Here is a 26,319-nt window from a genome sequence, read left to right on the forward strand (position 1 = left end):
CTGCCTGCTCATTCTTTGTACCTTAGTTTTAGTGTCACCTCCTCCAGGAAACCTTCTTTGATTTCTCCTCCTCCCTAGGTCTCCTCTAGGCTCCCACAGCTGCCTGCGTTCCCTGCATGACAGCTCTGCTTTTACTTGGGCACAGCTTCCCCTCGTTCTTCACTCGACTGCCCCGGCTCATCTTTTGAGTTTCAGCTTAAGTGTCACCTCCTCCAGGAAGCCTCCCTGATTTCCTCTCCTCCCTAGGCCTCCTCGGGGCTTCCCCCAGCTGCCTGTGTGTCCTCTATCCCAGCTCCCATCGCCCCTGGTCACACAATCCATCTCCTTCTTCGGACTTCGAGCTCCGTGTCAGTGGATATCGTGACTTTGCCGGGGTCCTGGCTGTGTCCCCAGCACCCACCACAGAGCCTGGCACACAGTAGGTGCTCAGTGATCCAGCAGCACGCTCAGAAACTCCCTTTCCAGCCGGGCGCAGCAGCCCACGCCTGTAATTTGCAGCTACTCGCCAGGCTGAGGCACAGGAATCGCTTGAACCGGGGAGGCGGAGGTTGCAGTGAGCTGAGATGGAGCCACTGCACTCCAGCCTGGCGACAGAGACTACATCTCAAAAATAAATAAATAAAAAAATAAACAGAATTCTCACACGGTGCTGGCGGGGAGAGTGCTTGATTCTCTATCATTATATGTGAGGAAACGGAGGCTCTGAGAGGTGAAGCAACTTGCCTAAAGTCACACAGCTGGGAAACGGAGGAGTTGGGATTTGAGCCCAGGCTCTTAATCAGCACAAATGCCACTTCTCACTCGGGGCAGAAAGGAAACCCTGACTCCTTAGGCAGCTGTACGGAGACTGGGATGATAATGTGCTGAGAGCCAGAGCTATTGTCTGCTGCACCCTGGGGCTCAGTCTGCCCATCTGTACAAAGGGACGTTCCTTAGCTACTTCCAGCCCTGAAACACTGGGTTCTTAGGGTTGGCAGCTTAGAAAAAGACCAACATGGAACACCCAGAAATTAACTTTAAATTTCTGATGAATAACAAATACTTTTTTAGTATAAGTATGCCCCAAATATAAATAAAGATAAATATAAACACCTGCCACCGATCCCCGCACAAACCACAGGCTCCAGACTACAAGTCCCACAACCCACTGCGGCCTCCCTTAGGAACTGACTATCATGACTTTTTATTTTTCATTCATTCATTCAAAAATGGTATAGGCCACCTGCCGTGCGCCAGGTCTTGTATTAGGTGCCGGGGATACATCATATGCACAAAACTGACAAAAGTCTTTGCCCTCGTGGAGTTTGACATCTACATCCTTGGGAGTGTTAAGTGATTTTTGTTTTTCTCAGCAATTTCTGCCAGGAAGACTACAGTTCCCGTGACCCTTTGTGTTTGTTCGATGGGACTACAACTCCCAGAAGACCTAGCGCGCCACACGGGCACTTCCTTTTCCCTTTAGCCTCAACTTCCTTCCAGGTCGGAAGTTCACGTCCTGTCCGCACCTTTCGCCCCTCACCCCAATTCCCCCCACGGCAAAGACGTTAAGGGTTAAGATAGTGATATCGCGAAATAGTTTTTAAAAGCATTTTATTGCATTTTTGACTTGGAGTTTATGTGAAACCTCAGCAGTATTACCCGAACAGCCTGCCGTACCTTCCGGGAGTCCCAGAGTGGGCCTACAACTCCCATGGGGGCTCTTCGAGCGCCGGGTGGACTACAATTCCCGACAGGCAGCGCGGCTGGCGGGGCGGTTCGCGGCGGTGCCCGCAGGACCTCAGTGCTAGTGCGGGCTGCCCGGCGCGGCGCCCGCAGGACCCCGGCGGCTACCCATGCCGAGGTGAGTCCGCGGGAGCCGCCGCCGCCGCCGCCGTCCCGTCCCCGCTGCCGCCCCGCGCGGCCCCGCCGCCGGCCAGGATGCTGGAGGAAGCGGGCGAGGTGCTGGAGAACATGCTGAAGGCGTCGTGCCTGCCGCTTGGCTTCATCGTCTTCCTGCCCGCCGTGCTACTGCTGGTGGCGCCGCCGCTGCCCGCCGCCGACGCCGCGCACGAGTTCACCGTGTACCGCATGCAGCAGTACGACCTGCAGGGCCAGCCCTACGGTGCGTGTCCCCGGCCCCCCCTCGGGGCTCCCCGCTCTCCCCGGCCACGCCACTCCGGCCCGGCCGGCCCCAGGCCGATCCCTAGCTCCGGCCTGGGCCGCCCGATCCATGCTCAGGCCCCAGGCGAGGCAGATCCCTGATGCCCTGGACCCCCGGGTGCCCTGGAACCCCGACTCTCCTTGCCTAGCGCCCAGGAAACCCCCGCGCTCCCTCCCACAGTCCCCGGCCCCTGCCCAGGGCTCCCTGCCCCTGAACTCGTGGCCGGGCCAAGCATCTCGCGCCCCTGGAGCACTAGGTCCCCTCTCTCCTCTCCCCAGCCGGGCCTGCGTCTACCTGCCTTGCCGAGTTTCTCCCTCCTGGGGCCCCTCGGCCCCCTGGGCTTCCTGGTCCGGGCTCACTTGAGCAGACGCTCCCGTCCTGACCTCCAGCGCCCAGGGCCCTGTTCTGGAGACCATCTGGTTGGTCTCCGGATCCACTGGGTCACGTCCGTGTTCCCAGGCCTCCCGCCTTTAGCTGACTGCGTTTGGAGTTGAAGGTCCTCGCACTGATTTCTGCCAGGCTGAGCCATCCGACGCGGTGGTCCGGCATTCCCCACCCCCTCCCACGGCCCTGGGTGCCAAGTGCATTTTGTCCAGTGCCCAAATTCCACCCCGCTCTGAGTGTTCTTGCTCTGGTCACCGGTCCCCACATCAGGGGCCCATTTCTTCCCAGACACCTGACGCTCTCAGGTCCCAGTTCGTGAGTCATGTTTCAGAATCTGGTAGCCCAGCTTCCCTGGCCTCCTCCCACGTCCCCAGTTCAGTCCACTCGCCTGGGGTTCCCTTTGACTCTCTTTCTGTCCCGCCTTTGATGCACACCCACCCCCTCAGCTCAGCCTCCTCACCCCCTTCCCAGAACCCCTCCTGTTCCATCTTTCCAGGATTTTCTCATCCCCTTCCAAATTCGCACCCGCAGAGCCCCCCGTTGCCCTTGTATTCTGCAAGTCTCCTACTCAATAGCCCCGCCCCCTCTCGTCGTGGCCCTGACCCCAGTGTCCAGACATTCCACATTCGCTTGTCTTTTCCTGGCTATAGCTGTCCCTGGCATTCCAGAACCTTCTGGTCCCTGGTTTGTCTTTTCAGCCTGGCTCCTCAGGTCCCTGGAAGTCAAGGCCTGGCCTCTCCTGTAAAGGACTCCCGTCCACATGTTCTCCCGGCCCCCTTAGTTCCGAGCTCAGATTCTCCTGGACTGGTCCCTCTCGTCACATCTCAGACTCAGCCTGAGGTGCGGGCACCCCAGCCTCTGCAGCCCTTGGGGAGCCCATCTCTGGAAATGGAACCAGACTTTGGCCTTAGGTCCCGTTTTGCCCGAGAGTTACGATGTTTTCATTTAGAGCCATTGTTGTCAACCCAGGGGACGCTGGGTGATGTTTGGGGACATCTGTGGTTGTCACGACTGCAGGTGCTCCTGGTATGGAGTGAGTGGAGGCCAGGGACGCTGCTCAACTCCCTGTAGTGCCCAGGACGGTCTCACCCCAGAGAGCGATCCGGTCCTAATGTCCACAGTGTCCAGAGGAAGCGCGCGTGGGGCAGAGTGGTGGTGTAAACCCAAGGCCCCAGGCTCTGGAGGGACTGGAGTGGAAGGCCAGGGGCTCCTAATGCAATGACCGCGTTTTTCCACGCTGGCTGGGATTTTCCCCCGGGGAAGATCCTGACCGGCACCATCCTGTGGAATCGCCTCCATCTTTGCTGCCTGGCACAGGAGCCAACAGCCACAGGACGCTGCTGAGCCCCCGATACGTGGCCTGTGCAACTGAGGGGCAGAATTTCCAGTGCTGCTTGAGGGTCATAAACCCAAGTAGCCACACGTGGCTGTGGCTGTCATAGCATTTCCCGTGGGGTTTCCAGGGCAGTCTGTACTCCAGAGCTCCCACTCCTAGAGCTGGAGATACCCTGTTTCTCCAGGCCCTTCGGAGGCCCTGTTCACACTCCTGGCGTCTCCTGTCCTGGGCCCCCAGCTTACCTGGCCTCCCTCCAGCCCCCCGGGCAGGTGGGATCTGGTGGCTCCTGCAGTGTCCGTGGGTGGGTGTGGGCCCCCTTTCTCTCCTCGCGCGCCCGCCCAGGGAATGCATTTTGGCTGTTGAGTGAGCAGGTGTCCCGCCATTCCGCAGCGGGACGGACACCCTCTCCAGCCTCCTGGAGTCCCTTCCATTTCCTTGTGTGGCCTCCTGTTCTCCGCAGCCTCCCGACGTTCACCCCATTTCCTTCCCCGTTTCTCTCGGCCCCTTTTTGGCGGCGCCTCCCTCCCATTCCCCTGCAGTCCTGTCTCTCTCCTCGCTTCCCTGGAGCCTTTGCCCACAATCCTGGGTTCTTCTGAGTCTTCCTTTTCATTGGCCTCTTCTCCCCTGTACCCTCCTCCCTGGCCCCCAGCTTTTCTCTCTCCTGGTGAGGAAGCTGGGCCCAGCTTCCCCTGTATCTGGCACTCGCCCAGCTGGTCCGTGGGCTCTAGAGGTGAGTGGAGGAGCCCGTGGGGCAGCCGCCCTGCCTCAGCCTCGTGCTCCTCATCTGCGCCCGGGGAAGCACAGCCCAGCTCTCACAGGGTAGGCAAAGCCCGGCCGGCACACCTCTCTGTGTCGCTGTGGCCGCCCCTGAGAGACTGGGGGTGGTTTGGACCAGAGCCCTGCTGAGGACAGCCCTTGAGATGCCCCGGTGTGCTGCGTTTGAGGCCACTCTCCACCACCATCTTCCTGGTGTGCTTTTACCCCTGGGCGCCCCACCGGGAGGAGCTGCAACCCTTATTCGCTGGAGATTCCTTTCCCAGCTTCCTTCCTGCTGCTGTTGAGAGACGCAGGGTGGGGCGGTGCCCTTTGTGTTTGGGTGTGATCTGGGTCTTGTTGGCCAGGTACGCAGCGCCCCTCTCCTGTGAGTGGACTCTGGCCCTGCTGGGTGAAGGCTTTCTGGGCTCTGCTGCCGTTCACAGCAGGGGGGCTCGTGGAGCTCATGGCCCATGTGAGGTGGGAACCTTAGCACCTCTTGGAGTGCCCAGCTCCCAGGATCCGTCAAGTCCGTCAGACTTGCCAGAACGCCTTCATCTGGGAGCCAGCTAACTGCAGCCTGTAGGTCATGTCTGGCCCTCTGCCTATTGTTGTTAATAAAGTTTTATTGGCATGCAGTCATGCCCATCCATTAGCATCTTGTTTCTAGCTGCTTTCACGCAGAAACAGCTGAGCTCAGTGATTGTGCCAGAGTCCTGTGGCCGGAGAGGGGAAAGGTTGGCCGTCTGGCCCTTGATAGAGAGATAGGTGCCCAGGCCGCTGTTCAGGTCCAGTCCTGTCACGTGAACTGGTGACTTTTCTCAGGATGCCCGGTGCCCTCCATGGCATCCACCACAAGTGGCCTCTGCCCATTCATACACAGGTCTGAGGGAGTTGGAGCTGGTTTCACCTCCACAGAGGGCCGTGTCCATACTAGGTTGTGGCCACCTGGCCCAACCCTGGCCCTCGAGGGAGGCTGGGGCCACCCAAGGCCATCTGTGCTCCTGGGGAGATGGGCCTTGGTCACAGAGAGCCCTTGCCATTGGGCCCCAAGTGAGCGGAGGCTGGGATCCGGAGGGCAGCATGGCCTTGGCTGGTGCTGACACGAGGCGGGGCCCAGATGGGCGGGGTTTCATCCTAAAGGGGAGGCGGTGGCCTTCCGGGAGCTCTGCGTGCTGGCGTCCACCCCCATTCCTTTGACTTGCCGCTCTCCTTCCCTTCTCCGGCCTCACTCGCTCCCTAAAGCATGTCCTGCGTCCCACTTGTAGGAACTCGAGGCCCGGAGAACAGTGGGGTGCCTGCCAGTGGGCCTCATCTTCTGGCCCCAAAGAGGTGGCATTCGAGCTGCCCCGGGAGGCCAGGGCATGTGGGGACAGGTGGGGTGCAGGGGAGGGTGCTCCTAGCACTGCAGGAGCCCCCCAGGACTCCCTTGAGGGCTTTGCTGCCACCTCCCTGAGGGGCTTCCCACGGGAAGAGGAAAGGCCCCCAACAGGCCTGGTGACATCAGACTGAGAGGGGAACAGGGGTGAGGCTGCCGGGCCTGGCGGCGTGGCCCCCTGTGGCTCCTCCGTCCCAGGCCTTGGAGGTGGTTCTCTGTGCCCACCTCCTTGTGCTGCACCTGTGACCCTGCCCATTCCCACCTGGGATCTGTGTCCCTTCCGTGTCCCACCTGTCCCCCCCCACGCACCCAGCTCAGCCCATTGGACGCCCCGTTGGAGCAGGCTGCTTCCCTCCCGCTGCTTCCCAGACAGCACATTGCTGGACAGCAGAGCTGGGGACTCATGCACGCCCCTGGCCCCAAGCCCAAGGCTCAGCGCAGGCCCTGGGAAGAGCTGCGTCTGTGGGGAGGTGAGAGAATGAGGGTTCCCCAGCATCCGGCATCCACCTTCAGAGTGGGGCTGGACTCCCACGGGGACGCTGGAGTTGGCTCTGGGCATCGTGATTTTGAGTGCTTCCTGCATGGGTCTCACATGGGAGGCCCCGCTGGCCCGCCCCTGGCCCCCCCACCCCCGCGTCAGGCCCGCACCCGGGCCACCTGCGTCAGGTCTGTTTCCGTGCTTTGCGTGGCGTCGGGTTGGCCTGTGCGGCGCTGAGATGTTTTAGATCATTGCTTGTCTTTTAACATTTGGGTGATGTGATGTAAGAATCGGGATTTCCAGCTTTCCCGTGTGGTCCACTGAGGCCTGTGTCCCAGCTGAACACGGGTGGCCCCTTTAGAGGGGCCGGCGCTCTCCAGGGTCCTTCCAGGGCCACTCAGGTGGCCATCGTGGAGTGTGGCGGACAGCAGGTAGATCGTCGCGGTGCTGAGACTTGCAGGGGTGAAGGGGCAGGAAGTGGGGGGTGCACGTGCAGCTCAGGTGCACAGAGCAGGGACCCCTGAGCTGTGTCTTTTTGGGTGGAGGACGTTTTGCTGAGAGAGGAGGGAAGAGCAGTCCCAGGAAGCAAACAGCAGCAGCAAAACCAGGAGCCCTGGCGCGTTTCCAGAGCGGCGACTGCGGGGACCACCACCGCGGAAATGAAGAAGCCTGTGAGGGGGTGACAGCCCCAGGCTCTCAGCCACGGCCCGGCCTTCTGGGGAAGCCCCACCTCGCCTCAGACGCACCACAGCCTGAGCTGCTGAGCCTCCTGCCGCCCCAGCCCCTGGACTTCTAGAAAGCTCAAATGTCCAAGGCGTGTAGGGTAGACCCAGAGCAGGCGAGCCCGAGAGGGGCTCTGTTCCAGTCTCGTGGCTCAGTGCAGGGGTTTAACCTGGGGCCCATGAATAGGCTTCAGGGGAGCATTCCCCAGCCGGGACCCCCGTAACAGGAGTCGAATCCGGCCCGCCCTGGGCCTATGTAATAGGGTTTTATTGGCACGTAGCTCCACCTGTTGTACATGGTTGCACTCACCCTGCTGTTTTAGAGCTGAGTGGTCGAGACACAGACCAGAAATACTCTCTGGTCTGTTGCAGAAGAGGTTTGCCAAGCCCTGGTGTAGGATCCTGTGTGGACTTCGGTATGGGGGTGGGGAAGTGTGGGTTTCTCCTGGGAGAGGGGCTCTGCTTTTATTATGTTCTCAAAGGGGGCCAGGCGTGGTGGCTCACGCCTGTCATCCCAGCACTTTGGGAGGCCAAGGTGGGCGGATCACCTAAGGTCAGGAGTTTGAGACCAGCCTGGCCAGTGTGGCAAAACCCTGTCTGTACTAAAAATACAAAAATTAGCCTGGCGTGGTGGCAGGCGCCTGTAATTCCCAGCTACTCGAGAGGCTGAGGCAGGAGAGTCCGTTGAACCTGGGAGATGGAGGCTGCAGTGAGCTGAGACTGTGCTGCTGCACTCCAGCCTGGGCGCCAGAGGGAGACCCTGTCTCAAGAACAAAACCAAAAAACAAAGATTCTCAAGAGGTCTGAGAATCCCAGAGTGTCTCAGGGTTAGCGTGGCACTGAACCCGTGGGCATGGGCCTGGCACACGTTCACAGCGCCCGTCACCCGGTGTGCGGGGTGCAGGCTTGGGGGACCCTGGGAGCTTCTCGAGTCGGAGGTCTTCCAGGTTCTGGGCTGGGGCTGGGGCTACTGGGTGGGTCCCTGGCCTGGATCTGTCCCCTTCCGTTGGCCTGGCCACCTGCTGAGGCTCATGACCCCGCCCCTGTCCCCACAGGCACGCGGAACGCAGTGCTGAACACGGAGGCGCGCACCATGGCGGCGGAGGTGCTGAGCCGCCGCTGTGTCCTCATGCGGCTACTGGACTTCTCCTATGAGCAGTACCAGAAGGCCCTGCGGCAGTCGGCGGGCGCCGTGGTCATCATCCTGCCCAGGGCCATGGCCGCCGTGCCCCAGGACGTTGTCCGGGTGAGCGTCTGCCCTGCCCCATCCGGCTTGGGTCCAGAGCTGGGGCAGGAGTTGGAGGCAACTGTGTGAGCCTAGGCAGGTCGCTTCGCCTCTCTGAGCCCTTTGGAAAGTAGGATGGACTGTTCCCCTGCACCGTTGATCTCCCCCGGGGGCGATTCTGTCTTCAGAGGATGCTGGGTGATGACCGGAAGTGTTCAGGGAGGGCCACTCCTGGTGTGGAGTGGGGGGAGGCCAGGGATGCTGCTCAGCACCCTGCAGTGCCCAGGACGGCCCCACCCCGGAGAGGGGTCTGGCCCCAGGGTCCACAGGGCTGCGCGAGAGACCCTGCCTTGAGTGAACAGGAGCTGGTAGAATCCAGCAGGTGCCCTGGGTGAAGATGCTTTTGCAGATGAGATGCGGCAGGTGGGATAGGGGGAAGCCCTGGTTTCCTGTGAGTGTCCTATGGTTGACGCCGTGCTCTGAGGACCTGCCTGCTCTCCAGGGACAGCCACTGGGCCCCCTGCTACCTTGCCACCCCCGCCAGTCCAGCAGCTCCCTAAGCATGCGTCTGCTCCACAGCAATTCATGGAGATTGAGCCCGAGATGCTGGCCATGGAGACCATCGTCCCCGTGTACTTTGCCGTGGAGGACGAGGCCCTGCTGTCCATCTACGAGCAGACCCAGGCCGCCTCCGCCTCCCAGGGCTCCGCCTCTGCTGCTGAAGGTGGGTTCCGGGCTACAGGGACGGAAGCTATGGGCATGGGGAGGCGTCCCCATCCCAAGGGCTATGGTCACCCTGGGCTGTTTCCACCCTCAGTGTGAGGCATCCCTTCGCCGGGGTTAACAGTGGGGGTTCCTGGGCCCTGCATGGACCTGCTGCATTACCACCTCCGGGCTGGGACCTGGGACTCCACATTTTTGCAGTCCCCTGTCCCCCACCCAGCTACTGGCTCTGTGCACACGAAAGACCAGAACCACGGACTCAGGGGAAGCCTTTCCCATCCTCAGGGGCTCAGGGTTGATGAAAGACATCGGCCATCTTTTCAGTTCTCTACCTGCCGAAGACATTCTCAGCATCACATCTCGAGTGGGCGGTGTGGGTGTGCCGGCGGTGTGGGTGTGCCGGCGGTGTTCTTACGGAGAAGGGGCCCATACCTTTCTTTCCTCCAGCCCTGTGAACGGGGGCGCTGGTAGCGAGCTCAGAGCAGGAGCCTGCAGCTCTGTAGTGGGACCTGTGGTGGGGAAGGATGGGAGTGGCCGCTGTGGAGAGTGAGGAGAAAGAGGAACTGGAGGAGGCAGCTGAGGGGCCTGCCCAGGGCAGTCGTCAGCTATTGGGGTAGCAGGGCTGAGAAGGGAGGCCCCAGAGCCCAGGGCGGCAGAGAACAGGGCACGACAGGCAGGCGTGTCCCGGCCCAGCCCCAGCAAAAGCAGTTTGGTGCTGTGGTTTCAAGTTATAAAAAAGGAGGCCGAGGCAGGTGGATCACCTGAGGTCAGGAGTTCGAAACCAGACTGGCCAACATGGCGAAATCCTGTCTCTACTAAAAAAATGCAGAAAGTTAGCCAGGCATGGTGGCGACCACCTGTAATTCCAGCAACTTGGGAGGCTGAGGCAGGAGAATCACTTGAACCTGGGAGGCAGAGGTTGTGGTGAGCTGAGATCGCACCATTGCACTCCAGCCTGGGCAACAAGAGCAAAACTCCATCTCAAAAAAGAAAAAAAAAAAAGAAAGGTTCATCCTACACAGCCAGATCAGTGGGATTCTAGATCCAGAGTTGGCTAATGCCGGCCCAGGGGCCACCTGTTTTTGTTGATAAAGTTTTATTGGTACTGGGCCACGTTCATTTATGCACGGTCCAGGGTGGCATTCCCAGCAGCGGAGCTGAATTGCTGCGGCTGCAACAGAGACCATCTGGCCGGCAAAGCCGAAAGCGTTATCTGGCCCTTTTCAGAAACCGTTCTCAACCCCTGGTCTAGGTTAAAAGTCTTGACAATGGCCATTTTTGTTGTGGCAACAGAAGAGTATAGTTCTGCAAAAACTTAAGTATCCAGTTAGAGAAGAAGGAAAGCGAAATCTTCTTCTTTTTTTTTTTTTTTTGAGATGGAGTCTCACTCCTTTGCCCAGGCTGGAGTGCAGTGGCACGATCTTGGCTCATTGCAACCTGAACGAGGAATCTACTTGGTGGAGTATTATGCAGCTGGTAAAAAGGATGTTGAGGGCTGGGCATGGTGGTTCACGCCTGTTGTCCCAGGACTTACGGAGGCTGAGGCAGGAGGATCGATTGAGGCCAGGAGTCCAAGATTAGCCTGGGCAATATAGCAAGACCCCTGTCTCTACAGAAAATTTAAAAAATTAGCCAGGTCTGTGGTGCTTGCCTGTAGTCCCAGCTGCTCAGGAGGCTGAGGTGGGAAGATCCCTTGAAGCTGGGAGGAGGAGGTTGCAGTGAGCTGAGATCGCACCATTGCACTCCAGCCTGGGTGACAGTGCGAGACTCTGACTTGAAAAAATATATATATATATTTTACAGAGAGTTCCCAGGAGCATGCTTCCCCCAGTGATCATATTTCTCTCTTGTTTTTTTTTTTTTTTTTTTTTTTTTGAGACGGAGTCTCGCTCCGTCGCCCAGGCTGGAGTGCGGTGGTGCGATCTCAGCTCACTGCAAGCTCCGCCTCCTGGGTTCACACCATTCTCCTACCTCAGCCTCCCAAGTAGCTGGGACTACAGGTGCCCGCCACCAGGCCCGGCTAATTTTTGTATTTTTAGTAGAGATGGGGTTTCACCGTGTTAGCCAGGATGGTCTTGATCTCCTGACCTCGTGATCCGCCCGCCTCGGCCTCCCAAAGTGCTGGGATTACAGGCGTGAGCCACCGCACACGGCCAATCATCTTTTACATACCCACGACAGTTGCGTTTTCATTTTTGTTTTATTATTTTTTTATTATCCCTTATTTTATTTCAAACGATTGTGTTTTTAGGCCAGGCGCAGTGGCTCACACCTGTAATCCTAGCACTTTGGGAGGCTGAGACAGGGGATTGCTTGATCCTGGGAGGTGGAGGCTGCAGTGAGCCATGATTGCATCACTGTACTCCAGCCTGGGTGACAGCATGAGACCCTGTCTCAAAAAGAAAAATAAAGTTGTGTTTTTAAAACGCTTTAAAGCACAGAAGTGCAGACTCAAAGTTGTGTGAACTCACAGGCATTATCGGGCAGGCCCTGACCCTAAGTCTCTAAGTGAACAGCTGTTATTGAGGGCCTGGGAGGAAATGATCAGAATGGCATGGAGGAGAAATTCCCCAGCAGAACGTTCCAGAAAGGAGATGTGAATCATTTTGAGAGAAGGTTGTGCTAGGGGGAGCACGGGTATCACGTGGTATCGAAATCTGCTGGTCACGTCCCCACACCCAGCTGGTTGGCTCCACCCGAGCCCCCGACCTGCGGTGTCGGTGCTGGGGACGTCCCCTGGCTGGGACCCTGGCTGGGCCGAGGCTGACGCGCCCTCTCCCTCTCCCCAGTACTGCTGCGTACAGCCACTGCCAACGGCTTCCAGATGGTCACCAGCGGGGTACAGAGCAAGGCCGTGAGTGACTGGCTCATCGCCAGCGTGGAGGTGAGTGCCACCCGCCCCGGAGTTGGCCCCGCGTCCCCAGGGGTCCCTGCCATCCGCCTGGCTCCCGGGCTCAGCCATACTAGAGGGGAGCCTCTGATGGGAAACTGGGGTCAGATCTCTACCCCGCCCGGCTGAAAACCTGTGGCTCCGCTGGCAGCTGAAAGAACCCAAACTTCACACATGGCTGGGGAGTCACTCTGTGGAGTGCCCAGGCCCCTGCCAGCCCCCGGTCCATCTCCTTCCTTCCATGTGGGCCCCCACACACCAAGCCGCCTCCTCCCACCCCAGGGCCTTTGCACCAGCTGCCCCTCCCAGGAAGCCCCCTCCAGGCTGCAGCGTCACCAGCCTCCCCTCGTCACAGAACCTCACCCGTCAGCCCAGACACTGCGTCCTCACAGACCCTTCCAAGCACCCCCTGGTGTCAGCAGAGCGAGAGAAGGTGGGGAGCTGCCAGTGTGGAAGCAGCTACGCAGATCATCCAGGCAGATGCAGAGGGTGAAGCCTACGTCGCTGCTGCTGCAGCACCGGCAGGGGCCTTAAAACCCGAGAAAGGCCGGGCGCGGTGGCTCAAGCCTGTAATCCCAGCACTTTGGGAGGCCGAAACAGGGCAGATCACGAGGTCAGGAGATCGAGACCATCCTGACTCACCTGGTGAAACCCCATCTCTACTAAAAAATACAAAAAACTAGCCGGGCGAGGTGGCGGGCGTCTGTAGTCCCAGTTACTCGGGAGGCTGAGGCAGGAGAATGATGAGAACCCAGGAGACGGAGCTTGCAGTGAGCTGAGATCCGGCCACTGCACTCCAGCCTGGGCGACAGAGCGAGACTCCGTCTCAAAAAGAAAAAAAAACCCGAGAAAGCACCGACTCCCCCAGCATTTCCCCACAGGACAGCGCCGGTGAAGGGCGCAGAGGAGTCCACACAGATGTGGAGTTGTCTCACTGTTGGGGGAGCCCTGAACAAGACATGCCTGCTGTTTTAGGGACCCAGGCCTTGGAGGGGGGCCTGAGTGGAAAAGCACTGGCTTAGGCGGGAGTGGGGAAAGTGTCCTGGAGGCCCTGGCTCCCCATACACAGGCCTTGGCGGAGGAGCCCTGGGGTTTGTTGAGGGCGGCTGTTCTGTTTGTTCCTGTTGGATTGTACTGTGGGCCCGGGAGGCAGGTCCTGTTCACAGTGCCAGTTGGTACGCGATGAGACCCTGTGGCCTGGCCTGCATCACGCTGCACAGTGGCATGCGCACTGGGCTCCAGATCCCATGGAGCCATGCCGACTCCCTTTCCCCTGGCTGTGCCCTTTCTCCTATGAGCAGAGCCCTCTTGGCCGCTGGGCTTTGAGTTCAGCCTTGAAGGATTTCCAAGTGGAAAAGCTTGTTGCAAAAACGGCAGGTAGACTCCCACAGCCAGACGGGGAGTCCTCAGGCCGCCGCCGGCCCTCTGCCTGCTTTTGTAAATAAAGCTTTTGCTTGTTTGTTTTTGTTTTTTGAGACAGAGTCTCTCTGTCCCCCAGGCTGGAGTGCAGTGGTGCGATCTCTGCTCACTGCAACCTCTGCCTCCTGGGTTCAAGTGATTCTCTTGCCTCAGCCTCCTGAGTAGCTGGGATTACTGTCATGTGCCACCACGCCCTGCTAATTTTTTGTAATTCTCTTTTTTCTTTTTTTTTTTGAGACGGAGTTTCACTCCTGTTGCCCAGGCTGGAGTGCAGTGGCGTGATCTCAGCTCACTGCAAGCTCCGCCTCCTGGGTTCAAGTAATTCTCCTGCCTCAGCCTCCTGAGTAGCTGGGATTACAGGTGCCTACCACCACGCCCTGGCTAATTTTTGTATTTTTGGTAGAGAGGGGATTTCACCGTGCTGGCCAGGCTGGTCTGGAACTCCTGACCTCAGGTGATCTACCCGCCTTGGCCTCCCAAAGTGCTGGGATTACAGGCGTGAGCCACTGTGCCCGGCTGTGTAAATAAAGTTTTATGGCTCACAGCCAAGCCGATGCATGTGCAGACCACCCATGGCAGTTTCTGAGTAGTTGTAACAGACGCCATCTGATCCCCGAGGTTGAAAATACCCCTCTCGCCCTTTATGAAAGTCTGTCGGCCCCTGGGCTAGAGTGGAATCCGACTTTGGTGGGGTAGGAGGCAGGGATGGGTGCATACAGATCCTGAAGGAATCCGAATGCCTGGCTGAGGGGATTAGCCCCGTTCCTATAAAAACTTATCTTCCTGCTCTCCCCAATTTTTTTTTTTTTTTTTTTTTTTTTTTTTTTTTTTTTTTTTTTTTTTTTTTTTTGAGGCGGAGTCTCGCTCTGTCGCCCGGACTGGAGTGCAGTGGCCCGATCTCAGCTCACTGCAAGCTCCGCCTCCCGGGTTTGCGCCATTCTCCCGCCTCAGCCTCCCGAGTAGCTGGGACTACAGGCGCCCGCCACCTCGCCCGGCTAGTTTTTGTATTTTTTTAGTAGAGACGGGGTTTCACTGTGTTAGCCAGGATGGTCTCGATCTCCTGACCTCGTGATCCGCCCGTCTCGGCCTCCCAAAGTGCTGGGATTACAGGCTTGAGCCACCGCGCCCGGCCTTTTTTTTTTTTTTTTTTTGAGACGGAGTCTCGCTCTGTTGCCCAGGCTGGAGTGCAGTGGCACGATCTCAACTCACTTCAAGCTCCGCCTCCCGGGTTCATGCCATTCTCCTGCCTCAGCCTCCTGAGTAGCTGGGACTACAGGTGCCTGCCACCACGCCCGGCTAATTTTTTGTATTTGTAGTAGAGATGGGGTTTCACCATGTTAGCCAGGATGGTCTCGATCTCCTGACCTTTGATCTGCCTGCCTCGGCCTTCCAACTCGATTTTTAAAGATTTCAACCTGAGGGCCAGAGCATGGGTGGGTCCCTGTTCCCAGCTCCACCTCCTCCCTGGAGGAGCTCCCTGGGGCTCCCAGAGTCAGAGGCTAGCACCTCCTGTGGGCCTCAGTGCTGAGGCCGATGCTGGCACCCAGCGGACGGGCCCCACGTGGTCCAGAGGGGAGGGGTCTCCAAGCCCCACACATGGGTCACCTGCCCCAGGAGCAGCCAGGCCACTCCCCCGCTGTCTTTCCACAGGGGCGGCTGACGGGGCTGGGCGGAGAGGACCTTCCCACCATCGTCATCGTGGCCCACTACGATGCCTTCGGAGTGGCCCCCGTACGTATGAGTGTCCCATCCCCCCCACCCCACAGGGCTTGGACTCTGGCTCCAGGCAGTGCTGAGGCAAAGCGCCTGTGGGGGATGGCGGTCGGGGTCAGTGGTTCACCCTGTGACGGCCTTTGCCAGTCATCCCGGTCCCCACAAGGGCCTTAGGGTGGGTGTCGTGGGACTGAAACAAGCCTGGTTCTTGCCCTGGAGTCCCAGGTCTCGGTATGGCTGTGTCAGAGGCTGAGCCCAGGGAGTCTGAGTCAGGCCAGCGCTGGGTGCCGTGGCTCCGCACGAGGCCTCCTTGTGGCTGTGGTTTGTCCCAGCGAGAGGCCACAGAGCAAGGAGCAGAATCCACGAAGGGAAAGGCGTATGCAGTGGGTCGGGGAGGCCAGGCCCGGCTTCCAGGCCTTCTCCCCGTGTGTCCCATGGGACACGCCTCATCCTCAGCAGTGAGCTGGGACGACAGCCCAAAGCACCGTCACCAGCAAGGCTCCCAGAGACCCAGCACCTGGTTCCTATGGGGGCTGGTTCTGTGGGCCCTGCTGCCTGGCCCATGCCGGGATTCCAGACTCCAGAGGGAAGCAGGGCGTGTGCGTGAACCATGGTGTCTGCAGGACCAGCTGTGGCCCCAGACAGAGCCTGTCCTGTCAACGAGGGTCAAGGGCCCTGGTGCAGGTTCCTGGTCTCAGGCCTGCGGCACAAACTCTGTTCTGCTCAGCGCAGGTTGAGTGGGAGCGGGGTCGGGGGCGTCAACCAGCACCCTGCCTCCTTTTTTTTTTTTTTTTTAATTTAGACAGAGTCTCGCTCTGTTGCCCAGGCTAGAGTGCAGTGTCATAGTCTCAGCTCACTGCAAGCTCCGCCTCCCAGGTTTAAGCAATTCTCCTGCCTCAGTCACCCGAGTAGATGGGACTATGGGTGCCTGCCACCACGCCCGGCTAATTTTTTGTATATTTAGTAGAGATGGAGTTTCACCATGTTAGCCAGGACGGTGCCTGTTGAATTCCTGACCTCAGGCGATCCACCCACCTCAGCCTCCCAAAGTGCTGGGATTACAGTCGTGAGCCACCACACCCGGCCCTGTCTCCTCCTCCCAACACAAATCAGCTGAACCAGGCAGAGTGTGGAGGGTCAGGGCAGATCTGCTACCTGGCTGTGTTCCCAACTCCTTGGAGGGCTATGTCCCCAGCCTTGAGAATGCCTGGTCCCGCTGGGGCCCACACAGAAACTCAAGCTGCTCAGGGCAGTGCCTCTTGAACTCCTGACCTCAGGCGATCCACCAGCCTCAGCCTCCTAACCTGCTGGGATTACAGGCATGAGCCACTGCGCCTGCTGCCTTTCTCTGTCCTCATTGTCCGCTGTGAAGCTTTTTTTGTTTTAAATTTTATTTATTTATTTATTTATTTATTTTTTTGAGACGGAGTCTTGCTCTGTCACCAGGCTGGAGTGCAGTGGCGCAATCTCGGCTCACTGCAACCTTCGCCTTCTGGGTTCAAGCAATTCTCTTTCCTCAGCCTCCCGAGTAGCTGGGACTACAGGCGCCCGCCACCATACCTGGCTCATTTTTTGTATTTTTAGTAGAGATGGGGTTTCAGCATTTTGGCCAGGATGGTCTCGAACTCCAGACCTCAGGTAATCCGCCCGCTTCGGCCTCCCAAAGTGTTGGGATTACAGGCGTGAGCCGCCGCGCCCGGCCAAATTTATTTTTTGAGATAATCATAAAACATAAAGTTCACCATTTTAGAGTATACGAGTGGGTTTTAGTACATCCAAAGTGGTACGGTCTCCACCTCTTTCTAATTCCAGAACATTCCATCACCCCAGAAAGCAGCCCTGCCCCATCAGCTGTCATTCCTGGTCCCCTCCCCAGCCCCGGAACCCCGGCACGTGCACGTCCGTCCCAGCACCTGTGGGTTGGCCTGTTGGATGGGTCCTGTGAACTGGATCCTACACTGGGAACAAAGCCTTTTGGATCTGGCTTCTCGCACTGAGGAGGGTGTTTTTTGTCCCCCTGAATTCAGTGTCACCAAGGTCCCCTTTATATGCTGTGGTCTTGGGACGGTCCCAAGCCCTTGCAATGTCCAAGACGCAGTGTGGCCTTATTGAGAAGGCTGCTTTAGATCACAAAGGTGCATCCGAGGGCAGGAAAGGCATGTGGTCGGGCTGTGCAGGTCTCCCTGCGGCCGCGGCTCGAGGGTGGAAGGGCTGGTCCCATGGAGGGGATCCCGCACAAAGACTGGGCCTGGACAGACGCTGCCCTCCGTGAGCGAATCCGGCCCGGCTCTGGGCTCCAAACTCTGCATGTAGCTTCTCTTGGGCGCGGGCCGAGCTGAGGTGGACGGGGAGAGTCCTGGGTTCGGCGGGGCCCTGCAGATCCCAGGCCATCAGTTGGTGATTGAATACAGGAGGGGAACAATCCCAGCTGCCCGCTGGACATGGCAGAGGGGCTGGGGGACACCACAGAGATGACCACGGCTGCTGTGGGCAGTGAGGTGGTGGGACTGTGGGAGTGGGGCGGGGGTGACAGAGATGACCGCGGCTGCTGTGGGCAGTGAGGTGGTGGGACTGCGGGAGCAGGGTGGGGGTGATAGAGATGACCGCGACTGCTGTGGGCAGTGAGGTGGTGGGGCTGCGGGAGCGGGGCGGGGGTGACCGTGACCGTGCCTCTCCTGCCCCTGCAGTGGCTGTCTCTGGGTGCGGACTCCAACGGGAGCGGCGTCTCCGTGCTGCTGGAGCTGGCACGCCTCTTCTCCCGGCTCTACACCTACAAGCGCACGCACGCTGCGTGAGTGCCAGGGGCGGGCAGGGGGACGGGCACGGGTGCCGCGCTGCCGGACAGTGCCACCCACTGGGCGCCTCTGCAGCTGTTTTTGTGGAGCCTCCTGGCCCCAAAGTGGGCCTTAGCCCAGGAATTGGGGTGCCTTGTTTATCAAGGGCTAAGCTGAGGCCTCGCAGGTTGCGTCTCTTGGAGGCCCACGGGGCCCGGCTGCTGCTCGCCCCAGGAACCTGCTGGGGATGCTGTCAGCTGCAAATGGTAGAGACTTTTGGCTAAGGGCCCTGGAACCGGGGGATCCCCTCAGCCCTGTGCGGGCAGGGCTGGATTTTTTGCTGGGTTGCGGCCATCCTGGGCACTGCAGGGTGCTGAGCAGCGTCCCGCCCCCACCCACTCCATGCCGGCAGTACCCCATAGTTGTGGCAGTCACAGGTGTCCTCAGACATCGCCCACTCTGCTGGGGGCAGAATCACCCCTGGTTGAGACCCCCCTGGGTTAGGGGATTCCACGGACCCCCAAGAGACTGTCCCATGCTCATGTGCCCCGCTGAGGTCGCAGGAGGCTGCACACATTGAAATCCACACCCTGAGTGGGAAGGGGGAGAGGAGGAGAATCCCAGGAGCTGGGGCCCCCTGGTTTATACCATCCGCCCCGTCGGGAGTTTATCCTGGTGTCTGGTGTCAGCAGGGGGCAGACTCGATTTTTCCCCAGATCATGAATGCAGGCTTCGTCCCCCGTGGCCCTGTGGACGTCTTTTGTGGATGACTCTGTCCTGGGCACCACCTGCTCCGTGCCAGGAGCGTCCCCAGACGTAGCAACCACAGATGTCTCCAGACATGACTGTGTCTCCTGTGCGGGGTGGGTAGAGCCACCTCCAGGTGAGAGCCTGGCCCAGACAGTCGCCCGCTTCCGAGCCGGTACTGCTGTCGTCATTGTGTCAGCAGCTCAGAGAGGCCGGGGCCACTGTGGCTGAGACGTTTCTCAGCCTTCGTACAGTCACAAGACGCCGGGAGTCACGTCCAGGTTTAGGCAGGAACTTGGACTCGAGCTCCTGGCCTCAAGCAGTCCTCCTGCCTCAGCCTCCTAAAGCACTAGGATTACAGGTGTGAGCCACCACGTCCAGCCAAAACTTTTTTTTATTTAAGCTGCAGAACCGCTTCCCGCAGCCCCCCACTGACGCCTTTTGAGAAGCTCATGCTTTCAAACACGCGTGAACAGGGCTGGTTTCTGCCAGGCCCGGGGGCTTCCTGGCAGCTGGCGCAGAGGTTGGGTTTCCGGGGCAGAAGGGACTAGGTTGGAGAGAGTCCGGGGCGGACATGGGAGGATGAGGGCAGGGGACATGCTGAGCAGTTTCCTTCTCTGACCCTGGCGACCCTTCTAACAGCCCAGGCTGTGTTCCATTAGAATTACTGGCCCGGCTGTGTGGCTCACGCCTATAATCCCAACACTTTGGGAGGCCAAGGCGGGTGGGTCACCTGTCAGGAGTTCAAGACCAGCCTGACTAACATGGTGAAACCCTGTCTCTACTGAAAATACAAAATTAGCTGACTGTGGTGGTGCAGGCCTGTAATCCCAGCTACTCGGGAGGCTGAGGCAGGAGAATCGCTTGAACCCTGGCAGGCAGAGGTTGCAGTGAGCCGAGATCGCACCATTGCACTCTAGCCTGGGCAACAAGAGCGAAACTCCGTCCTAAAAGAAGAAAAAAATTCTTCTTCTTCTTTAAGTGAATAGACTTTATTTTTTTGGCCTCCTGGTGTCTGTTGACTGGTTGGTCACCCTGGTTCCTCCTGGGCTCAGAGAAGCCTCTAGAGTTGGGGTCTAATGTGGGGAGGCCCTGCTTCTGGGAGACACTGCGTAATTTGTGGTTGTCGTTGAGGGAAGCTCCTGGTGTGGGGTGGGCGAGGCCAGGGATGCAGCTCAGCACCCTCAAGTGCCCAGAACAATCCTGCCCCAGAGAACCATCCGGCCCTGGTGTCCACAGGGCTGAGGGGTCATGCCCTGCCCTAAGGGACTGGTCAGGATTTCCTACTTTGGGGAGGCCTTCATACCCCTCCTAAGGGACCTGTGACCTGGCCTGGTCCCTTCTCCACCCCAGGTGCGTGCCTGTCAAAGCTAACGCCAGGTTTTCCCCCGCCAGGTACAACCTCCTGTTCTTTGCTTCTGGAGGAGGCAAGTTTAACTACCAGGGAACCAAGCGCTGGCTGGAAGACAACCTGGACCACACAGGTGAGCGGCCCCGGGTGGGGGTGGGGGTGGGGGTGTCGCAAAGGTGGTTGGGAAGCACGGATGGTGGAGGGGTGGGGATGCCGCAGGGGTGGTGCTGTGGGGAGGCACGGAGGGAGGGCCGGGGGCCACTTCCTAGTCCCCACCCGCCCCGCCAGCTCTCGGTGCCCTGCAGACTCCAGCCTGCTTCAGGACAACGTGGCCTTCGTGCTGTGCCTGGACACCGTGGGCCGAGGCAGCAGCCTGCACCTGCACGTGTCCAAGCCGCCTCGGGAGGGCACCCTGCAGCACGCCTTCCTGCGGGAGCTGGAGACGGTGGGTGCCCCTTTGACGGATGGACCCCGGACTCTGCGGGGCACACACGGCGGGGCTGGGTTGCGGCGTCTTGTCCCGGGGTGTCCTTGCTGTCTGCCTTTGGGGCTCTGAGGGGCACACTGCGTCGGGGCTGTGCTGGGGCCTTCTGTCCCGGGGTGTTCCCCTGTCCCTCCTTACCCAGTGCTCACCGTCCACCGGGGCTCTAGCTGGCCTCGGGGGATCCCGGGGGCAGGTGGGTTTCTCCTTGTTTTGCACCCTCGGGGGTTCTGGGAGGCCCCTGGGGCATTTGGGGAGTGGACCTGGGTGGCCACCACCCCTGCCTGCCCTCTGCTGATGGCACCTCCGGCTGCAGGTGGCCGCACACCAGTTCCCCGAGGTACGGTTCTCCATGGTGCACAAGCGGATCAACCTGGCGGAGGATGTGCTGGCCTGGGAGCACGAGCGCTTCGCCATCCGCCGACTGCCCGCCTTCACGCTGTCCCACCTGGAGAGCCACCGCGACGGTCAGCGCAGCAGCATCATGGACGTGCGGTGAGCACGGCAGTGCCGCCCAGCCCCTCCTAGAGCTTTCCTGGGGGCCGAGCCACAGGTCGCAACTCCAGGGGCCATGAGAGCCTGGAGGGAGCGCCCCCCCCCCCCCACAGGCTGTGGGGAAGAGGCTGGTGCGTGGCCATTCGCAAGCTCTTCCTTACCGGGGCTAGGGAGGGCGAGGCCAGCAGCCTGGGGTCATGGCCCTATGTGGGACCCCCAGACCCCATCACCTGTTGAGTTAGGAGCAAGCAGCTCCTGCTTCTGGGCCTCTTCAGGGCCCTGGCGACTGTCTCGGGGAGCCTGGCCCCCTACTGCACCCCAGCCCTTCCTTGCCCAGCCTCCCTCTTGGGCACTGTCTCTCTGGCTTCCTGTGTCCTCTGACCCTGAGTCCTGCCTGTCTCCCTGCTATCATGTGAGCCCCTGGGCAGGCTTTTGTGGAGCCTGAAACAGTCTGGCCACCCCGGCCAGTCCTGGCACCAGCAGGTGGGCGCCGTCTCCTCCCCCAGCGCCTGCAGGCCTGGCATAGACCCTTCCCATTCATCTGCTCTGCTCTGAGGTCACTGGGCCCTCAGGAGTGGTGTGAGCTCGGCCATTGGAGGCCTGCAGAAGCCCGTGGCGGGAGGGAGGGGCACATCCGTGTGTGATCTCAGTCCTGGAAAGGATGGAGGTGGCGGTCGCCCACCAACCGGGAAAGAGTGCCAGGAAGTGAGGGTGGGCACATGGCTGTCCCAACTGTGCTGAGCTCTCTCAAGACCACCAGGGGTCAGCCCAGGAGGGCCACCTGGGATTTCTAATTTCTAGAGGGTCCCAGGAATGGATTCTTCCACCAGGACAGAATAGTCCTGTTTAAATCCCAGAAGAGCAGAAAACGGAGTCAGTAGGAACCAAGGCCTCAGGGCGCGAGCCTCACTTGCGCACAGGGGCGGGTCGGGGTGTGGGGGGCCTGGAGGTGGGAAGCCCCCGGTGAACCTGCGTCTGCATGTCAGCTGAGTAGTTAAAGCTAAGCTTAATTTAAAAAAAAAAAGAAAGACAGAGCCTCACTCTATCTTCTAGCTGGAGTGCGGGGATTACAAGCGTGAGAGCTACCATGCTCAGCTCCAAGTCCACATTTTAAATTACTGTTTTTGAATTGTGAAGGTCCCGGGTGGATTCTAAGACTCTGACCCGTAACACGAGGATCATTGCGGAGGCCCTGACTCGAGTCATCTACAACCTCACGGAGAAGGTAAGCCTTTGCTGCCGCCAGCCCCAGCCCCAGCCCCAGCCCCAGCCCCAGCCCCCCAGGCCCCAGCACCAGCCCCAGCTCCAGCGGCAGCCAGAGCTCAGCCCCAGCCGTGCCCCAGCGCCAGCCCCGCCCCAGCCCCGCCTCAGCCCAAGCTCAGCCCCGCCCCCAGCCCCGCCCCCTTTCCTCGCCCAGCCCCTGCCCTGCCCCAGCCCATCTCAGCCCAGCCCCGCCCGAACCCCTGCCCCGCCCAAGTCCCAGCCTCAGCCCCGCCCCAGGTACCTGGACTCAGGGCTGTCCCCTCCTCTCTCCGCAGGGGACGCCGCCAGACATGCCAGTGTTCACGGAGCAGATGGTAAGGGGCCTGGCTAGCGAGTGGGCGGACAGGCGGGCGGGCCGGGCTGTGACCACTGTTGCCGTCCCTACAGCAGATCCAGCAGGAGCAGCTGGACTCGGTGATGGACTGGCTCACCAACCAGCCCCGGGCCGCGCAGTTGGTGGACAAGGACAGCACCTTCCTCAGCACGCTGGAGCACCACCTGAGCCGCTACCTGAAAGACGTCAAGCAGCACCACGTCAAGGCCGACAAGCGGTGAGGCTGGGACTCCGCACTGGCCCCATTCAGCCTGGGGCCTAGGGGTACCTCCCCATACTGTATCTCCCACCCTCTCACCCCTGGGGGATGCCAGGTGGAGCAAATACAAAGAGAGAATGGGACGAGGGCCGAGCGTGGTGGCTGCGCCTGCAATCCCAGTACTTTGGGAGGCTGAGGCAGGTGGATCACTTGAGGTCAGGAGTTTGAGACCAGCCTGACCAACATGGTGAAACCTCGTCTCTTACTAAAAATACAAAAAGGAGGCCTGTTTGGCGGTGGATGCCTGTAATCCCAGCTACTTAGGAGGCCGGGACAGAAGAATCGCTTGAACCCAGGAGTTGGAGACCAGCCTGGGCAACATAGCAAGACGCCGTCTCTATGAACTTAAAGCTTTAAGTTTTTATTTATGTATTTATTTATTTACTTATTGATTTATTTATTTTTTTGAGACGGAATCTCACTCTGTCGCCCAGGCTGGAGTGCAGTGGCCGGATCTCAGCTCACTGCAAGCTCCGCCTCCCGGGTTTACACCATTCTCCTGCCTCGGCCTCTCGAGTAGCTGGGACTACAGGCGCCCGCCACCTCGCCCAGCTAGTTTTCTGTATTTTTTTTTTTAGTAGAGACGGGGTTTCACTGTGTTAGCCAGGATGGTCTCGATCTCCTGACCTCGTGATCCACCCGTCTCGGCCTCCCAAAGTGCTGGGATTACAGGCTTGAGCCACTGCGCCCGGCCGTATTTATTTATTTGTCTTTGAGATGGAGTCTCATACTGTCACCCAGGTTGGAGTGCAGTGGCGTGATCTTGTCTCACTACAGCCTCCATCTCCCGGCTTCAAGTGGTTCTCGGACCTTGGTCTCCTGAGTAGCTGGGATTACAGGCACCCACCACCATGCCCGGCTAAGTTTTTCAAATTTTTAGTACGAGATGGGGTTTCACTATGTTGGCCAGGCTGGTCTCGAACTCTTGACTTCAAATGATTTGCCTGCCTCAGCCTCCCAAAGTGCTGGGATGACAGGTGTGAGCCACCACACCCAGTCTCTATCTCTACACACCCTGTTTTAAGAACTAGCTGGGCAGAGTGGTGCCCCCTGAGAAACTGCTCTCTCCTCAGGGACCCCGAGTTTGTCTTCTACGACCAGCTGAAGCAAGTGATGAATGCGTACAGGTGAGTGGCGGCCAGCGGGGCCTGGAGCCCTTCACCCCTATGGGTTACAGCGGAGGGGACCATGGCCCACGGGGGTCTAGGGGGCCACGTTGCTGGCCTGCACCGTCCTCAACCACAGGGACCCTGCTTTCTCCGCAGAGTCAAGCCAGCCGTCTTTGACCTGCTCCTGGCCGTTGGCATTGCTGCCTACCTCGGCATGGCCTATGTGGCTGTCCAGGTGAGCAGTGCCCAGGCTCAGGCGGGGCAGGGGGCCGCCCGCCTGGAGGAGCTGGGCTGGATGTCTCTGAGTGCATCCTGTCCCCTGGCTCAGCTTAGAGTCACATGGCCTGGGGCCCCAGCCCCGCCCACGTCCTCACTCCCTCCTGCTGTGTCCCCAGCACTTCAGCCTCCTCTACAAGACCGTCCAGAGGCTGCTCGTGAAGGCCAAGACACAGTGACACAGCCACCCCCACAGCCGGAGCCCCCGCCGCTCCCCAGTCCTTGGGGCCGAGCATGAGTGAGTGGATGCTGCCCCGCCCCAGGCGGCCCCGCGGGGACAGGGGCCCTCTCCCTCCCCGGCGGTGGTTGAAACACTGAATTACAGAGCTTTTCTCTGTTGCTCTCCAAAACTGGGGGGGATTCTTTTTTTTTTCCTTGTCTTTCAACTTCCTCGGAGGAGAGTTTGGGAGACATCCCGGGGGCAGGCTACGGACTTGCGAACGAGCCCCGCAGTCCCGGGAGCCGGCCGCCCTTGGTCCGGTGTAAGCACACATGCACGATTAAAGAGGAGACGCCGGGACCCCCTGCCCGATCGCGCGCAGCCTCCGCCCACTGCCTCCTGCCGCGGGGGGCCTGGACTGCAGGCCCAACCTGCTCCCTGCTCCGCGTCTGTCCTTGGACGTCCCCTCCCGCTCCCCGATGGCGGCGTGGACATGGTTATTTATCTCTTCTCCCTCTTGCCTGGAGGAGGGCGGTGCCAGCCCTGGGGTTCCAGGATTCCAGCCCCGCTGGAGCCTTTTGTCCCCCATGTGGTCTCAGTGACCTGTCCCCTCCACAGTGGGCTCTCGGGGAGCTGTACCACTCGGCCTTCCCCTTTTCCGACTGCAGGGTCTGACGCCATAGTTGACAGCCTCTGCTTCATGGGGGGCTGGCAAGGGCCCCTGCCTCCCCGACCCCTGACACACTGCACACCCCCATTCCCCCGCGCTCCTCTCCTCCCAGCCTGTCCCGCTGTCCCCTGTGCCTCTTCGGCCCCAGCCCGGCTCCCAGGAGCCTCACCTGCTTGACCCCAGCCCAGCTCCCTGCCCTGAGTCCTGAGCCAGTGCCTGGTGTTTCCTGGGCTCGGTGCTGGGCCCCCAGGCCCTCCAGGCTTTGCACGGCCAACCGGTTCTCCCTGGGGAACTGGGTGCAGGTGGAGGACTGGGAGGCAGGAGGTGGCCTGGGGAGGCCTGCTGGCTCCTATCCTCACTCCCTGCCCTGGGCCTCAGCTTCCTCATTTATAGAGAGGACGTGTTCAGGGTTGGGGCGTCAGGTGAGAGCATTTGTTGGGAAGGAGACACTTGGGGCATGGCCTCTGGGGCCACCCTTCCTGGAACTCAGAGAGGATGGTCCGGGCCCCCAGGAAGCCTTGGACAGAACCCTCCAGCCCGCAGACCAGGCGCCGTGTGTGAGCGTGGGAGGGAAGGAGGCCCGTGTTGAGCTCAGGGAGACCCCGGTGTGTCCGTTCTTTAGCAATATAACCCACGCAGGGCGTGCCGAGCAGACTTGGGGAAGAAGGGGCTTGAGCTGGGCGAGTCCTGGCCTGGGCACCCACAGCCATCTGCCTTCGTGGCCCAGGGAGGTGTGTGCTGTCTGAGGGACCTGGGCCGGCCCATGGGAACTTGCGGTTCTGTCCAGATAGGACCAGGGGTTCTCACTTTGGCCACCAGTTCTTCGGCCAACACCTCTGCCCTCCTGAACCTGCAGCCTGGAGGGGTGAGGAGATAACCACCCCTCTTTCCTCCAGGTTGGCAGGGGACCCTCTTCTCCCCTGTCTGCCCTGCGGGTTGCCCGCCTCCTCCAGAGACTTGCCCAAGGGCCCATCCCCGCTGGCCCCTGGGCACTTGTGCTGGGACTCTGGGACCTAGGCAGCTGCCACCTTGTCACCATGAGAGAATCTGGGGAGTGCTTGCGTGCTAGCCAGCAGGCTTCTGTCTGGGTGCCGCCGGGCCAGCGTTTCGGAGGGAGCTTCCTTCCTTCCTTCCCGGACAGGTCGTCAGGATGGATGCACTGACTGACCGTCTGGGGCTCAGGCTGCTGTGGGATGCAGCCGGCCAATGAGAAAATAAAGCCATATCGAATGATCACCA

The 26,319-nt window shown here is 59.9% G+C and overlaps 1 protein-coding gene across 2 annotated transcripts; it reads left to right on the plus strand.

The window, feature by feature from the left end:
• The first annotated feature begins 746 nt into the window (after positions 1-746).
• On the plus strand, positions 747-26,319 carry NCLN (nicalin). Of its 2 annotated transcripts, none has more exons than XM_030935169.1 (15): positions 747-2,101; positions 8,247-8,437; positions 8,996-9,140; positions 11,929-12,023; positions 15,099-15,179; positions 17,849-17,952; positions 20,078-20,166; positions 20,339-20,478; positions 20,831-21,009; positions 22,147-22,234; positions 22,548-22,586; positions 22,660-22,823; positions 23,939-23,992; positions 24,131-24,209; positions 24,370-26,319. In XM_030935169.1, exons 1-15 carry the CDS (start codon positions 1,918-1,920, stop codon positions 24,427-24,429), a joined length of 1,692 nt encoding a protein of 563 aa, XP_030791029.1. In that variant the 5' UTR covers positions 747-1,917; the 3' UTR covers positions 24,430-26,319. The 2 variants fall into 2 exon arrangements, with proteins under 2 accessions (XP_030791029.1, XP_030791030.1); XM_030935170.1 differs by having other exon boundaries at positions 22,663-22,823.

The sequence above is a fragment of the Rhinopithecus roxellana genome, chromosome 8, assembly GCF_007565055.1.
Source record: "Rhinopithecus roxellana isolate Shanxi Qingling chromosome 8, ASM756505v1, whole genome shotgun sequence".
NCBI classification, from domain to species: domain Eukaryota; kingdom Metazoa; phylum Chordata; class Mammalia; order Primates; family Cercopithecidae; genus Rhinopithecus; species Rhinopithecus roxellana.